At 40.5% G+C, this 17,709-nt stretch overlaps 1 protein-coding gene across 1 annotated transcript in view; it reads right to left on the reverse strand.

Annotated features, from left to right (window-relative positions):
• Positions 1-15,240, reverse strand: part of FNBP1L (formin binding protein 1-like) — a gene marked incomplete at its 5' end in the record, with an annotated part of 27,215 nt that extends 11,975 nt beyond the window's left edge. Inside the window, 7 exons of the mRNA XM_010180881.1 lie at positions 671-817; positions 3,355-3,483; positions 4,023-4,127; positions 4,957-5,019; positions 5,404-5,551; positions 7,069-7,122; positions 15,125-15,240. Of these exons, the coding sequence (XP_010179183.1) occupies positions 671-817; positions 3,355-3,483; positions 4,023-4,127; positions 4,957-5,019; positions 5,404-5,551; positions 7,069-7,122; positions 15,125-15,240 (762 nt within the window). The remainder of the gene's footprint in view (positions 1-670; positions 818-3,354; positions 3,484-4,022; positions 4,128-4,956; positions 5,020-5,403; positions 5,552-7,068; positions 7,123-15,124) is intronic.
• Between the last annotated feature and the right edge of the window lie 2,469 nt (positions 15,241-17,709).

Consider the following 17,709-nt stretch of genomic DNA (forward strand, 5'->3'; position numbering starts at 1 on the left):
AGAGCGCGCTCAAAAGGCAAGCTTCTGGGTAGGTCAAGTTAAGGGAATGTGTGCTGCGTGTTCTCAGCAGCGCTACCATCAGTGCAAGTCAAAGCACACCCTGTCATTCAGAATCCAGCAAATACTCCCCAAGGCTTATCAGAAATTTAAAACAGGACATGCTTTAGGGCCAGACTACCACCCCACCTGCTAACCCTTCAACATCAGCACTGAAGTGAAGGTAACGCTAAGAAACCAGACACAGCGAGAAAGAACTCGTATCAGAAGGAATAAGAAAGAGGTGCCAATAGCTGCAATCAAACAGGACACAGAACAATGCTTTACCTGAACGCTCTTTGTATGATTTCATGCTACATCACTGGAGGAAATACCAACCGTGTTGGTATCCTAGGATGTTCCAGCATAACCAAAACAAGGCGTCCAAAATCACACACAGAGAGCGTCAAGATCTTCAGATCACGAGAAAGCAGCAATCAAACAGGAAGAGAACAGACACCGAAAGCGGAAGTGGCCATTTAGGCTAAAACTGAAGTCACACCACTTTTCAAGCAGACAAATATTTGACAACAGAAAGATAAACATACAGGGTAAGTCTGTCTTTCCCCTCTCCACAGCTAAATATCAGTTAAATTGCTCGTGCACGCTTCAAAGGTCGCCCAGTTCTACTTACTCTATGTTCATCAACCGATTTTGCTGCAAGGATCATGCCTTCCAAACATTTTGAGATAATCGGAATAACCTTGCGCTCAGAGTCAGCAAAGCCTTTGTAACATTCACTGAGTTTGATAGTCCTCCTCTCATCCATTTCTTGAAGTTGCTGCAAGCACAAAGTAAGATAAATTAAAGCTTTTATTTGCAGATTTTTTTCCCTGATCCTGATGTATGCAGTTACTGTGGTCACCGCAGTGCAGTACAGAATTTCTGTGCTTTCCCAGTGTATTTATTCGCTTCACAAAACAGAGCTTAATTACGTAAAAAAAATCAAGTCCTTTCAGAGAGAGACTCAAGATGCCCAGCACAGTAACTACCAAGAGCTGATACAATCTCATTTTTAAAAATTATGCAGAAGACTGGACTTTCTTTTCTTTTTTCTTTCTAAAAATGTGTGTACAGTGTCTACAGCAACCTCTTTAGCTTTAAATGTTTCGTGTAAAAATGAAAACTACAGTAAAGAAGTTCTACTGATTTCTACATCTCCTCACTCCCTCCTAGTTCCTCTAGTGATAAAAATCTCTATCTTGCTTTTATTTTTATACTTTCCAATAAATACCAACGATTTCAAAAATGGGAGAAAAACAGAACTGTTAAAATTATCTGCTGTTCAGACATGCTCTCTGATTTCACAGAATCACAGAATCGCTCGGTTGGAAAAGACCTCTGAGATCATCACGTCCAACTGCTCCTGTCTCCCCCCTAAACCATATCCCTAAGTACCTCGTCTACCCGCTCTTTAAATACCTCCAGGGATGGTGACTCCACCACCTCCCTGGGCAGCCTGTTCCAGCTTCTGACGACCCTCTCAGTCAAGAACTTCCTCCTTATCTCTAACCTGAACCTCCCTTGGCACAGCTTGGTGCCGTTTCCCCTTGTTCTATCCCCCATCACCTGGGAGAAGAGACCAGCACCCACCTCTCTACAGCCTCCCTTGAGGCAGTTGTAGGTGGTGATGAGGTCTCCCCTCAGCCTTCTCTTCTCCAGGCTAAACAAGCCCAGTTCCCTCAGCCGCTCCTCATCAGGCTTGTTCTCCAGAGCCCTCCCCATCCTTATGGCTCTTCTCTGAACATGCTCTAGAATCTCAACATCTTTCTTATAGTGAAATACAAATTTGAAATTTGAAATACAAACCATGTCCTTCAGAAGTATGCAGGAAAATGAAGAAGAAGAACAATACCATTACGTAAGATTTGTAATCAAAGTCTACTGGAACACTACAAAAAGAACCAATCAAAGAAAATACTTTAAGATCATAGCCCTGGATCTTTCACCTAATTGAAAATGGGGGAAAAAAACCCCAAACAACAAAAAACCCAAAAGAAAACGAAGAGCAACAGCACACACATGAACAGGTTATCAAAACCAGGGTATGTCGGATCTCTCCTGTATCTGCTCTAACAAAGGCAGTTGTCTCAAGCAGCATCCAATTCAGCTCTACAAAACACAGCAACAACCTGGTCATGCTAAATCCCTGTCCCAAGGGTTTTACCAAACATCTGCAGAGAAGTAATAAGAATGTGGTCCCAAGAGCAAGCAGGACCAGGCCTTTGTGCTCTTACTGGAGGATTCAGAAAACCTAAGTAGTATCTTGCAATGATCATGGATTTCCACCCCAGAGAAATAAAGGCAATAAACCACAACTGTGGTCCAGGCTACAAAGATGATCAAACTGTTTCTCCTGGGAGCTGGCTGCAATTCCTCCCTCCCTGTGCTCATGTCACATCCACTGTAGTGCTGCTTAACAGTTAAAATATGAGAATTCTTTAATAAGCCAAGGCAATTTTCTCCTGTGCATCCAAGACCTTCAAATAGGTGTTTTTTTATAACGTGAACTCCCTTGTGCTTCTGGAAAATACCAAGCATTCTTGAGCTGCTGTGTCTTCAAATAAAGCCAGGAGTTTTACTCTCCATTTCCTCACTCACAGTCACACGATTCCTCCAAATGGCTGAAGGTACAACACCCCCCAACCCTCCCTCACCTGATGACCTCCAACTACCTCACTTTAAAGTAGTTTTGCAAAGTCTGTTTTTGAAAGAATCTTAAAATAAATAAATCCTAATAGTTACAGGTAGCACCTTGAGACATCTCCTTTTTAGATGCAAATTACTCGTTTAATTTGACCTTTAACTGTTTCTATTATTTTAGAGAGTGCTGTGAATTGCTGGTAATATTGATGAAGCAATGATCAACTGGGATGGCAGGGGGAGAAATACTTCTGATTCCAGATCTACCCAGTTTAGACCCGTACAGGAGATACATTAAACCACATCATCACCATGAGGTATTCCCTTGCTTTCATCTCTGCACGCGTGTGAATGGTCTGACTCTGGCATTGAGGGAAGCAGTGATCAAACCTCGTGAGAATCACTGCTTTAAATATTTGCTCCCACATGGATGGGATGTCTCACATTTTTATTTTACCATACCTCTTCGCTAATATTTCATAGAAAATGCAACATTTTCATTACAAGTCTGAGCACAATCACCATAAGCAGCAAGTCTCATGATAACATGCGGGCTGTATCAAGATTATGCTGATTTCTTGATAAAATTATCCACTAAAATCGGCAAAATCATTTTTAATTTTAAGATCTACTTCTCTCTCAAAAGAAGATCATACTTTCTGTTAATTATTTTACCTTATAAATCTGAGGAATGACAATGTAGTAGTGTTTGTGCTGTTCCCCATTAAAATTCTGTAGCTGTGCAGCATATTCGTTTTTGTTCTCATCAGCCATATGCGTGCGCAGGTTTAACTGCTGCTTAGCCTAGGAGGAAAGAGTTACCAGTTCAAACATGTCTTGTGCTTTCCAGCATTACTTTAATTATTATAATTTATTTTATCATTATAATAATTTATTTCACCAACTATGCAAAAAGACTAATGGCAAATCATCAAAAGTGACATCCTCATAACTGAAATAAAGAGAATGTGGGACTTCACACATTCTGGTGGTCTACAGACCCCATCTGTTACATACAGAGAGCAATGATCATTTTAGCTTCCTTAGCCACGCCGCTTAAATGCGTATCCTAAAAACCACAGGAGTGACTGAACATACACAGCACAAGACCCCAAAGCCCAGAAAGCCTGCCTGTTAAAGGAAGAGTCGTCATCTCAGCAGCAGCATCTCGAGACTACCGAAGCAGACGCCCTCTCTACTGTCTTACGTGCTAACATGGATTTTCCCCATAATAGGCAAGCATATTTTACACACAATTTTATCCACTCCAAGAATGCTGTTCCGGTCCTGATGATAGTATTTTTTATAATAGAGAGTAAAGAAAGAAAAGGCACCACTCTTACCTTCTCAACATCAGCCTTGGTCGCGTTGGTGTCGTTGTCCAGTCTTTCGTAGCTTTGCTGGGCCTTCTCTGCCTCTCTGCATTCTCTCTCAAATTTCTTTTTGCTCTACAAAAACCACAAACTTAGTGCCTCGACAGCCACCATCCCCTTTTGGTTTTGTACAGTAATTTGGAATACTAAATACCAAAGTTTTTATTTAAATCCCTTAAATGCACTAAATACCTTTAGGTAAATAAACTGTTCCCACAGCAACCAAGTATCAACATTTTTCAACTTCTCTATTTAAAACTCATTTCCTTGAAGTACCAGCAAGGAAATAACCGTAATCACGCTATAAAGTATCAGGTAACCAAAACACAATATAACCTATTACAAAGATCCTCAGTTAATTATAAACAGACACATCCACTTTCTAGCCTGACTTCAATAACCTAAATAAAAGTTAGAGGGCAGAAAACTTTATCCTGGACTTATGTGTAAGTGAAATTTCAAATTCCCTTCTCCAGTGATCAATTTTAATTGAATACATTCAACTCAATTGTCCTGAAGGTGGTCTGAAGGATTTCTCTGCATGAGGAGATCTCAGCACACCCATCCGTTATCACCAGCATCCATACCAAGCGGCACAGCTGTACCCAGCACAGACAACAGCATTCAGCGTCCCTGATGTGCGGTCTGGCTGGCTCTTGTCATGACAACTGCTATAGGAAACACTTGCTGCATTTCTCTGTAAATTCTACCTCCTGAAAGTGTAATAGTCAGTAGTGGTAATCTCTGATAGACCTCATGCAACAAGCCCGCTAACTCAAGTCAAAAACAGTGACATGAAGATTTCATCTGCATAAAATAACATTAAAGTCTAAGCCACTCCTTCCATTTACAGACCATGCATTAGCAAGTTTGACAGGAAAAAAAGCCCCAAACCCAAACTCACATTATCCATCTGTTTCCAGCACATGTCCAGATACTGCTGAGCCTTCCGACCTTCCTGAAGATGCTAAAAACACCACAAGTGAGTTTAATTTGCATATCTTTATTAGGCAGTTCCTGCTCTAGTTGACACAACATGAGGTGCAGTATCTCCCATGTTACCAATGCTCTTTGGAAGACGTCACCCATCATAGAGCAGTACCACAGATAAAAATTACACTGGCAAAAATGTTACTAGGTAAGCACTATCTCCCAAGATCTTAATTTTCAGGTTTCATAACTGCAGAAAACCAGCACATAAAAATACAGAATAACTTTAAATCTGTGTTTTATAAATGTACGACAAAACCTACTTATTGCCAAGTTCATGACATTGGGTATAAAAACACACCAATTTGTTAAGACATATCCATTTTGGTATCCTGTTATCAAATCAAGATATAGAAGTTACCATTTTCCTCTCTGTTTTCAGATCATGAGAGTATCTCATCAATTCTCCATACACTCTGTGCCCCATTTCTTCTGCAACCACTTCTCGTTGTCCTGCATAGTCATTCAGCTCATTGAGGATGTTAAAAAAGGCAATGCATGAAGTGAACCTGACAGAAAGCACACACACACAAACACACATATACGAAAAGTGAGACAGGTTTTAAAAATGGACTTCCTGTAGTACAGTCTGTACTCCTGATTACATTTTTAAAAGCTGTACATAGTTTACAATAAACCTTATCTTAATGATAATTGAATTATAGGGACGCAAATCGGGAACGCCTGTGTTAAGCCTAGCACGTATCGTACGTTGCAACGTCTCTTCAAATACATTTTATAAGAATATGGATTTTTGTGGATGGAAAAGAAAGAAGAAGAAGAATACTACCTGGAAAGCCCTGTAGTACAGTGGCATCTCCTAAGCTGCCAACTGAGAGGCCTGAGCTTGGGAACGGATACATACGTCCCTAGGCTCGGAGGCTGAACTTGCTGCAGAGATGATGTACTTGGCAGTCTTGAGGGTGACATGTCAATCACACCACTCCTACGCATCCCGATGGATCATCTACACAACAAGTTTGCTATCAGCTCTGGAGACAGCTGCCTGTTTGCCTGCCCACCTCTTGGCTGGAAGTAAGGTGCCACTATGGCTGGCACTAAAAAAAGGGGGAAGAGGAGGGGCAAAGGGTAGAAAAAGTGTGTGTGGAAGGGAAGAAAGGAAAAAAAAACAGGCACCACATTAAAATATACATCTTTCTCTCAACTGTGGAACACTGCCATCTCCATAGGCTTGGCTCTGGGGAATTCAAACGCCACTCTAGCACTAGAAATCCCATTCCCTGTGGTCCAGGATCTTTAAACAGTCGAAAAAGCTAGAGGAAAACCCAGTGTGGATTCTCAGGCAATTCTGTGCTCTGGTTACAACCTGAAACTTTGCACACTTTCCTTCCTTCATAAGACATCTCTCTAAAGTAAAAAAGCGTTGTGTTTTCTAACTAAATTTAAAAATGGCAATGGCCAGGGACAACAAAACAAGCGCCTCTGATAAATCATGATCAAGCTGTTCAGCACAAATCGCTCCTCTGCAGTTAAGACATTGACTTAAGTTGTCTCCAGTCAAAGCAAGTCAGCAGTTTAAGAGCTCTTTTCTTGCCAGAAACGTGACCATTTTGTGGATGCTCAAGTCTCAGAATACAAGTGTATGGAGAGCTATATATACACACTTCGATAGAGTGCCATACAAATGCACTGAAAACCTCTACTAAACTAAGCAAAAAACACAGCCTAACGGCAAATAATGGCTTTTCTATTAAAAATCCCCAAAATACTAGAAGGTACATAGCATGCACTAAACTTCTGGTTCCAAACTTTCAGCTAGCTAAAGATTAATTGGGATTAGAGGACGTACAACCTGCCACTTCTACTACTTTAAAACACTAAGGAAACAGAAGTAAACTCAGGTGTCATGCTTATGAATTACAACAGAACTACAAGAAGCCAAGCAGAATTCTTTTGCTGTCTTCGCCAATTAAATACTTGATCTTAAAAAATACAAATCATAAAAGGACAGAGTACACTGCAGTCCTTGTTTCTTACACATAGTACTTAGAATGCACATTTTTACCTGGGTTCCTCATCTTTGGGCGAACGTTTAGGACAGTACTTCTTTACCAGATTTCTGTTAAGGAAGAAGGAAAAGACAATGTTATTTTACAGTCCCTTTGGAGAAGAGAAGACATACACATAGGAAACTGCATGACTAAATGACTTCAAGGAATAAATTTATTCCCTTGACTCTTGCAGGGAGTCCTTTAGATAACAACAAGCAGAAACCTATGGCATTTCCAAAGTTTTAAGTCACTCTGACCTAGAGCAATGTATTTGTAAGTATTTCAAAACCTCTGTTGCGCAGTGACTTTACATAGAATGATAAATTTATTTAACATCCATTTCACACATGCCAAATAAGCCAGCAGACCAACAAAAAAAGCAAAGGTGAGATGACTGTGCAGCACACAAACAGCAGGTACTGTAAGCACCGCTCATCAGCGCAGAGCTCCATGCCCGAGTGACGCTTTGAGTGCACGTTCAGGTCACAGGTTTTAACCACAGGATCTCCAAATCTTCAATACTGCTTTTTCCAGAGCAGAAGAGGAGTCTCTTTTCAGCAAAGATGTTACATTTTGCCCTGCCAACAGTGTCTTTCAGTGCCACGTTCTTAGAAACCAAGCGAATCTCTAGCAGACGACCCATGGGACCAGCACTCTCACCAGTATCCCAGTCCCTTTTCCAAGTAATATGAACTCATGTGCTTACCATACAGTGCAGAAACAGCCCCTTAAGAAACACACCAACTACATCACCTAACTCTACCCTAGAGCATAAATAACACAAGCAAACAACTCCAAAACATTTGCAGTTACATGTGCTGCTACAAATATCCCAAGTCCTATGATGAACATGAAACATAGCCACACAATTCAGCATACAGGAGAGTTGAGAGGGAGAGAACGCCCAGTGACTTTTCAAACTCTTATCTTCCTTCAAACTTTGCTTCAAACTCCTGAGCACGCATTTTTCCCAGCACAGCATTGTGCCTTGACTTACAGCATTGTTCTTCCGACAGCAATGCGGTCTTTAAAATTTCCTGACGTTCAAAAGGATACATGCTTCAGTCTTGGGAAAAAAGTCCATAATTTCCTTCTCATTTTCTATGATGAGCATGAAATGTAGCCACACAGGAGAGTTAAGAGAGGGAGAGAACGCCCAGTGACTTTTCAAACTCTTATCTTCCTTCAAACTTTGCTTCAAACTCCTGAGCACGCATTTTTCCCAGCACAGCATTGTGCCTTGACTTACAGCATTGTTCTTCCGACAGCAATGCGGTCTTTAAAATTTCCTGACGTTCAAAAGGATACATGCTTCAGTCTTGGGAAAAAAGTCCATAATTTCCTTCTCATTTTCAGTACCTGGATGTTTGTATCTTCAACCGGTCGTGTTTTTTATTCTAGCAATTAACAAAATTGTCAGGTTTTTCCATGAAACGGAAAAATCCAAATTATAACTCTACTACGGTTCTTTTCCTTTCCCTGAGAGAGCCCTGTGTCGTTTTACAGCAAATAAAGTATCCTTTTCCATACAAAAGAAAACCAGGTAAGACACAGGACTCTTCTCAAACTGCCTACCCTCAACCTCTGTGCTTTTTGAGATCAAAGAAGTCCAACACCTCGGGTGCTGTGTATTTTCAAAAGCAGCAAACAGTACTTTAAAAGCGATCTATATGCAAATTAATCAAGCAGTATTTAAATACCCATGGCCACTCTCACAAAAATTCTCGTATTTTTCAAATGTTAGAACCACTTCACCAAAATCCTGCTAACAATGTTTAAACGACGGACCAGACTGCCCATTATGATCGCTCTCATTTAAACTATCAAATTAATATTTTAAGTGTGAATTATTATCTCAGCAGAAAAGAATGGATGCCAATTACTTGCTTTACAACCCCCAAACAGAAGCAACACAATGCTGGCAATTCCACCCCCCAGAGCCCCATAAATCCTAAATAACCACACCTTCTGTTTAAGAACAAAAAACTACAAAGCAAGTGCACACAACTGAGTCCCTTGGTTCAATACACACAGGGTTTGCCTTGAGCTTGTCCGGGAAGACTTCCCAAAGTGTGCTCTTGAGGTGAACCTGGACTATGCAAGGTAGGAAACACACTGCCTTCAAACTTCTGCACTGTGTAAAGGGATATTTTGTAACGTCACTACTTTACACACCCACCCAAAGAAGAAATTAAGTATAACACAGTGCAAACCTAGCAGAGTTGCTTTAACAGTTGTCTTCTACTTGGCCTCTGGATGTAATTTTTCCATCTGTCTGCCCCGTAGTAACTGAGACAACTTGGCCACTGACTTCTTAGACCAACTATTAATGCAGCCAGAACAGTCTCCCCAAAAGCAGCAGCCTATACAAAGCAATCTACAGCCCCATGGCTGCAGAACGAGGAGAGGAGGAGTAAGAGAAGACTCTATGCAACAAAATCTTGCACGTGTGTTTTGTGTCTCTGCCACTGCCCAACTCTGACCCCTACAAACTGCGAACTGCCTCATCGTTAAAACAAGGGTGCTACTCCTGTCTTCATCTGCAATAACCTTGTGCAACTTCTCAAATCAATTTATTTGGAACTCATCTCTACGTGACAAGGGTACAAGTAGTGAGCCCATGTTCAGTCGTGAAGTATATACCAAAATACGAGCAGGGAGTTGGTGTGGAAATGGGAAGCTTTGTCTCTTTCCATGTCCTCAGAGCCTACAGAAACAACCACGATAAGACAGTCAAGTCCTTTTGACATCAGTATGTGCCAAGAAACAGAATAAACACTGACTTCTGAAAAAGTATCTACAAATGTTATAAGAACTTTCTCTCTGAAGTTCAAACAAGGATCTCTTTTCCTTCCCTGTCACCAGAACGCACTGGCTGTTGTAATGTGTTACTTGGTAGGGATTAAACGTGGACATTTTGATTGGAAAACGCATAAACTGAAAAGAAGTAAGCTTTCTCATGTTTCACTTCCCCTTACGCTTCTGTTTTGTTCCTCAGCGCTTACTAAGAAATGGGAAATTCCTACACTTCACATTATTATTCAGAAGGTGAAATGCATAACGAGCATACAATGCTGTAGCTAAGCAACCGCGCTCGAGCCCGCTCACGGGAAGATTTACAGAGGTGTTAAATGAGAAATGCAACCACTTACTAAAACCCATACAGATTAAAGTGGCAGGAGAGAAGGGTCACTAACAGATTACTTACTAGCATGCCAACTTCTGTTCTGGTTTCGTTTTTTAATACGCCTGTTTACTATTTCTAGAAAGACAAAAATACTACATAATCCTTTCTCCTAATAAGAGTCAGTTCAATCTTGTCTACCCGAGGATCACAGGAACATACATCTTTGAGACACCGTGATCAGGATTTCGGGTTCAGTAACAGCACAAGGTACAATAACCAAAGTCAATAAATACGAAACGACAAACAAATGCAGAATGGAAAGTTCAAAGGGAAAGCCAGGGTTCGTGTGAACAATGAAGCATTAAAAGGCTTTTCCAAGATGTGAACACAAACACTGAGAAAAAAACAGGTAACTTAAATACTTGAAAAAACAAAGCTTGACAAGATGTTAGTGTGGATCCCAAGAGTGAAGTATTATTACAAAGAGGAGCCGGTTGACAATTTAAGAGGGCATAACATTCTTCAACATTTTTATCTAAACCTGTGTCTAAGCCTCAGGATCCAAATATGGATCTGGACTAGTTCAGAAGAAAACTGCAGCAGCAATTGCAGATCATCTGAACCAAATCGACAGGATAAATTGCTCTATACTTCCTCAGAAAAGCACAGCCTGATGACACTTTAATCCTCTCTGGAAGTAGAATTTTGACTTCTACAACATTCTGCCTTACAGCCTTCAGGAAGCAGATTTCACACAGGACTAACCACATCCAATTGTGCTGCTCCTGTAATTTTATTACAGAATCACAGAACTGGTCTCAGGTCAACACCACTGAGACAGCAGCCTGGACTACACATATTCCTGATTTTTAAGAGAACAAGTATTTCACTCGTGTACCAAGAACTTCCAAAAAATACCCTTGTTGATTAATTTCAATTATGGTCATGGATATAAAACATCTACCTAAACTTTCACAGACATTTGTACAAAAATTGTGTTTATCAACTCAAAACTAAGTTTTCTTCAGTCAATTAATACAGCACATAAAGAATGGGAGCAGCAGCATCATATGGTAGAATTCGTATTAATGCAGCAGCCCAGGTACTGTGGCATCTGCTTAGACCAAACCTCTGCAGCCTCTGCATCACACTGCAAAAGCCTGGGAACAACCTCTGCAGTCTGCTTTTGTAAATTATATAAAAAAAACCTTAAGTACTTAAAAGCATTTCATATTTATACATAAAGTAACATTTTCAGTAGGGTTCTGATGGCTTCAGTGATTGCTTATCAGTATTATGGACTGGGTGAAAACAACTACAATGAACTGTATTTAGTAACATCATCAGAAAAAGCTGTTAACCGAAGGGATTAATCTTAAAACATTGTAACATGGCATTTCAGTTTACAAAATCTCCTTGGAGCCATTAGGAATTTGTGTTTCGGCTTGCAGAAACATCGCAATAAAAAAATCTGCCACATCCATAGTTCGGATAATAATCAACAGCATAAAGCCTCAGCTCCACTCAAAGGAGGAGAGATCTGAGAAACGAACACATATGGTGACAATTTGCGTCCCCAGCTTCGCATTTGAGCTTACACAGATTTTAAATAACGTCTCCAAGATTCTTTGTATAAAAACGTGGTAACTATGTCTTAATTTGCCTAGACATATGCACATATTAACATTGTATGCAGGAAAAAACCCAACCCTTATACACCCTAGTATGAGGAAAGAACATGAAAAAACACATTTGCTCAGATCAGCTAGACATCTGCAGAGATCACAATGTACAATTTCAAAGGGAAATACTCAAATAATTCAGGAGCAATCATCGCTGTTTTTTTTAAAACTGACAACAGAGAAGCTGCCCAAATGCACAGATCTTATTCCGCATGGTGGTTTCGTCTGTAACTGCAGGTATAACCTGAATTACTGCCTGCCAACACACGAAGTGCAACTCCTCTGTCCTCTCAACTCGTAACGCTTCAGACAGAACAAAAGGGAGTGAACTTCCAGAGTTATTTTGTGTGTGTTGATGTGGAAATAAACAAAGCGGACCTTTACCTCACCCCTTTTAAGCAACAATGCTGATCAAAAACAGCATCTGAGAATTCCATTACAAAACGCAGCCAAGAGCCCAGTCATTTGGCACATACTACATCTTTTTCCAGTCATAAAATAAGAACAAATTAAACAGTCATATAATTAAAATCTGCTAATCTACTATGTATATTGCAATATGTTTCTCCCAATTAGAACTAAATATATTACAGACAAAGACAAGACAAGCTCTCTAGATTTTTCTTCGCCGTAGACATTTGAGGATTCCTCAATGGTTTCACTTTTTCTTGTACTTTTTCTCAGTATAGAGAACTGCCTATCAAAGAAGTGGTGCAAGGAACAACTTGCAACCTAAACCCAGCATTTGGACAGGATTCTCACTAGGTACCATTTCTGGAATTACTTAGTGACCACAAACTGCAACAACTGTATACAGCGACGATACAGTGAATTCACTCAAACAGTTCCTCATCTGCTGTACACGCATCACTTGCCAAGTCCTAGAAGACTCAGAACAGCTGATGCACCTGGGAAAAATCTCATCACCAAGTTGGGACAGCATACAAAAAATAAATTATCCAAATGCAAGGGTATACACAAAGTGAATTTCTGCCAGGACACCGACTCTCAATTGTGATAACTGTTATGAAAAATTCACTCCAGTTTTCATCTTGGGTTTAAGTCTACGAGAAAAAGATCCATCAACAGTCTCAACAGAACGTTCATGGCCCACACTGAAACCAAGACAGAAAATAAGAAAACCATACCTCACTAGGATTACCTCCCTCAATAAACTTGTTTTCTTTTGGTCTCCCATCCAAGTACTAAGAGAGACAGAACTACCAAGAGGTGACCACTCACCATACTGGTTATACATCTACTAAACAAGGCCATACTAAATCTCAGTTATAAAGGTCGTTATGAAGAGATTCTCAACACTATTTTCAGATTGTATTGCATTACAAAAGGAAAAAAACTATGATAAACTAGCAATTTCTATCAGAGATATTAACATCTATCTCACAGGCCACACGCTGCCAGCACTAAAATTCCCCAGAACCATAATTCATCCCCAAGATCGTCTCCCTCAGAACCCCTCAGGAGCAAGCTGCAGGATGGAGAACTCTTCTGGGGGCAAAAACTTTGCTTCCTCTTGATCTCCCCTGGGGCCTCACGACTGTTTTACATGGTTAAGAACAGCGAGTGTCCTCACGATGACGGCTGAAATCAAGCTGCTACCACAAGACCATTCCCTGCTAACAATCAATTCTTCCCCAAGGAATACACAGGCAAGAATACCAAAGAGTAGCTTCCAGAACTGGTCTACTGGCAGAAAATCAGTGTGTGCCGTCCAGCCCCTCACTGGCAGCAGGCTGGGAGTGCACGCATGCACTGTACAACACGTGTGCAGCAAGACCTGTGCTTCCCAAAACTGTCATACTTACTGCACACGGACAGGCAGTCCAGTCATCTGACAGAAGGGGCACTCGACATAACTCTCGTGTTTGAAAGACACACTGAGAAAAATCAATAGTTTTACCCACAGGAGTAAAATGCTGTACAGAGGCAATTTCCTATTTTTAGTCAGACCCTAAAGTAATAACGTGGTGTCTCATCTTGCCAGCTGTGGAATGGACCTTTAAATACAATTAAGCAAAATAGCATTTTTTAAAAATACTATTTAAGGAAAAGATCTGGATAGATCTGTGCAAATAAAACACACTTCCATTTTTAACAGACAACTCAAATCAAAACTGGGCTGTAAACTGGTGGAGTGCACGCTTCAAACCCTCCTTTACCTCCTGAAGTTCTTCTATGCCAGCTCTGGAAAAGTGGTAACTATTTCCTGACTTTTAAGAAAAGAATTCCTACAGTAAAGTAGTGGGGTATTACGTTAGGTGAATATACATAACTGGGTCAAAAAGGAAATGAGCAGCCTATACAGAGAACATCCATGTTCCTCAGCTGTGAATTTAATTACTGCATTTATGAGGCTGGACTCCTCCACTCTCCATCTGGTGACAGTCTTGTCTGCCAATGATGAGACAATGGGAGACACCACAGGAGAGAAGCTGCTATCGGTTTCAGTCTGACAAGAGCCAAAGGAATTCAAGACAGCAAAGATTATGGTGAAGGCCAACTTCACAGGAGCATCTTACTTTAAATCTTGTTCTTCAAGCACTGTGTGCGCCTTTTGGTAAAAATTAATCCTACTTTATCCTGAAAAAATGTGCTTCTCTGACATCTTCATTGCTGCTGCTCTTCTTGTACAATCCCTGCGGGGAAATTCCCATTGGACCTAAAAGATGTTTCACTTGGCACCAGTAAAATGTGAACTGGAGAGGTAAGACAAAGGGGGCTGGGTCGCAGTCTCACCCAAAGGGACAGGACCAGCTACGGAAGGGGTGTGCTTTAAGGACAGGAAGATCTGCTGCTTTCTCAAGTTCTACTCAACGATTTCAATCGGATTTCTTAACACAATGTAGTGTAACTCTTGCCAATTCAACATGAGAAATTAATTAGCAGCAGAGGCTTGAAGCTTGTTGAACACGCACGCACACAAATATGTAGATATGGATAAGGCGCTCCACAACAAAAATGCTGATAATCATTAGAAAAGTATTACTATGGTTCTGGTTTGAACCTTAAATTTTAAGTCTTAAATTTGTAAGTTCAAAGATTTGAAGGGTCAGTGAGAAGAGGGAGGGAAGAAGGCAACAACAAGCAAGTGCACACCCAATTTCTGTTTTGAACTGATGAAGAAAAGCTCGTCTGTCACGAAAGGAACTGGTGATCTAATTCACTCTGTAGATGAAAACTGCTCCGTAATCATGAAATTATGTACTTGCCTGTCAGAAAGAAAAAATAAAAAATCCTTACCGCAGTTGTTTTGCATAGTTCTGCTCAATTTCTATCCTTTCTTTTACAAATTTTGCGTATTTCTCCAAGAAGTCAATGCCCCACTGCGTATGCTTGTCCAGGTTATCAAACTGATCCTTTAAAAACAAAAGGAAACAAAAACATCCAGAATTAGTGAAGAATCACAGCAGCAGCAGCAGCAGCAGCAGCAGCAATGACATAAGAAGTTATTTATGAGTTGTGCTGTGAGGGAATGCTTGCTAAGTGGATAAAAGCTATTCAAGTTATAAATCAGTCGTGTGTATAGATATATATATACCAACCATATACTGTATGTGCAGGCACAGAACTACCTATTTCTGTAAAATTGAAGTATTTAGAGTGATTTTTAAGTTGTATGCAGTCTTTGATCACATTCACAAGGCAAATGTGGCTTTTCCTCCCCTAACAATCCTTTACTCAAAAGGATTTCACCAAATAATGAAGACAGAACCAAAGATCAGTATCAGGTAAATAAGAGACTGTTCAACAAAAGAGATGGATTTGGCAGTTTTAAAAACAGAAGCAGTCGTCATTTCATCGGTTACAAAACATTAGTTCCACTCTTACAATTACCTATTGAAATCAAAATGATATCAATTATAGCTGCATGACAAATTTGGGTGTAGTCTGCATATGAAGAACATTTATTAAAAGCAGATCCACATCCATGGTCAGCTCTAGCAAGGGATTCCAAGGAAAGAAAACCTGTCCCTTGCCATTAAGACACATACAGCAAAGGCACAAAACAAAGAAGGGAAACACTCAAAACCAAGCCACACTTCCAAAAACACCCCGGTAGATTTTTAATACATTAAATCATCTTCAAAAGCGACCTTTCACTGTATTCCATTCTGATAAACAGGTGGAGGATATACTTATATATAATACTTATATTACTATATTATTATTAGGACAAGATGAAAACTCAAAAAACAAGTGGAAATACGGGGATTAGAAAATCAGTCATGAATGAATATGGCTACAAAGCTATGAATAGGGCTACAAAGATGATCGAGGGAGGGGAGCATCTCCCTTATGAGGAGCGGCTGAGGGGGGAGGGGGTCTTTTGTTTGCAGGGTCTCTTTAGTTTGCAGAAGAGGAGACTGAGGGGAGACCTCATTCATGTTTATAAATATTTAAAGGGTGAGTGTCACGAGGATGGAGCCAGGCTCTTCTCGGTGACAAACAATGATAGGACAAGGGGTAACGGACACAAACTGGAACACAGGGGGTTCCACTTCAATTTGAGAAGAAACTTCTTCTCAGTGAGGGTGACAGAGCCCTGGCCCAGGCTGCCCAGAGAGGTTGTGGAGTCTCCTTCTCTGGAGACATTCAAAACCCACCTGGACGCCTTCCTGTGTAACCTCATCTGGGTGTTCCTGCTCCGGCAGGGGGATTGGACTGGATGAGCTTTGGAGGTCCCTTCCAATCCCTAACGTTCTGTCATTCTGTGAATAATTGTACAAAATACAGCCTAGCACATATTTTTAGTCTAGCAGATATTTATATTTTACATCTTAAAAGTTTATAGTGGAAAATCTGAGGATTTTCAACTTACAACAGTTTTACAGTAATTTCTTCTTAACAGTTACTTAGTAATCCATAAAGACACGCAACTGCAGCATCAGAGTTTGTGTCCCGTACGTGCTGAATACAAATATATTTCACAATAAATTTGAAAAGTAAAAAGCAGAAAAAGTTAAAGAAAGCATTTAAAGACAAATTTTATTTAACTTACAATAAAAAGATCATGCGGGGTGCTTATCAGAAGCTGTCTCTTGCAAATTTAGTAACTTGCCTGAACCTCACAATTATGTTGGCCTTTAGTATTAGCAATTTAAGTTCAATTTCAACGCACAGGAGGATGATTTGAAGTTAAATTTTTAAAATACCATAAAACACCACAGGGCTTAAAACTCAAGGGAAATGTATTCACCAAGAGATATCAATACAACACAACTCCATACAACCACCAAGAATAATAAAGGAGGACGTAACGGGATTAAGGCTGCTCGCAAATCTTGCCTTGCAGCTCTGAGCATCCTGCACCAAGGCCTAACAGCCACGGCCATCAGGGCCTTCATCACTTCAACCCTACGCACACAAGTGCTGCCGAGCACAAGCACTCACCCTGTTCCTACAACAGTGCTCCTCCCCTGCACCCTTCTCCACCAAAACCACAACCACGTTCCCTCCTGTTTCAGCAGAGAACCACGTACACAGCCAACAGACAGGAGAGGCAATATCTGAACACCAGGAAGCCATGGCCTGTATCTCACACTGTTACAATGTGCCCGCTTTACACCCACCGGACATTTCCACACTAAATCTCTGTTGTCAAATAAAGCAATGTTCCTGTTTTTAGAAAAGTTGCATACACATTGTCTGCGTGTGGCAAGGAGATGGTTACCACGCTGTAGTAACAAACCTCTGTTGCACTTAGGCATAACAATACGTTAATCTCAAGAAGCTTTTCTTTTTTATGTTCCACAGTTTTTTTGTGATTACGCTGACATTAACCTGGCGTCCAAAAGAAGTTTCCAAAAGGTGCTTTTGGCTTGGAG

Source organism: Mesitornis unicolor, unplaced genomic scaffold (genome assembly GCF_000695765.1).
Source record: "Mesitornis unicolor isolate BGI_N332 unplaced genomic scaffold, ASM69576v1 scaffold723, whole genome shotgun sequence".
NCBI classification, from domain to species: domain Eukaryota; kingdom Metazoa; phylum Chordata; class Aves; order Mesitornithiformes; family Mesitornithidae; genus Mesitornis; species Mesitornis unicolor.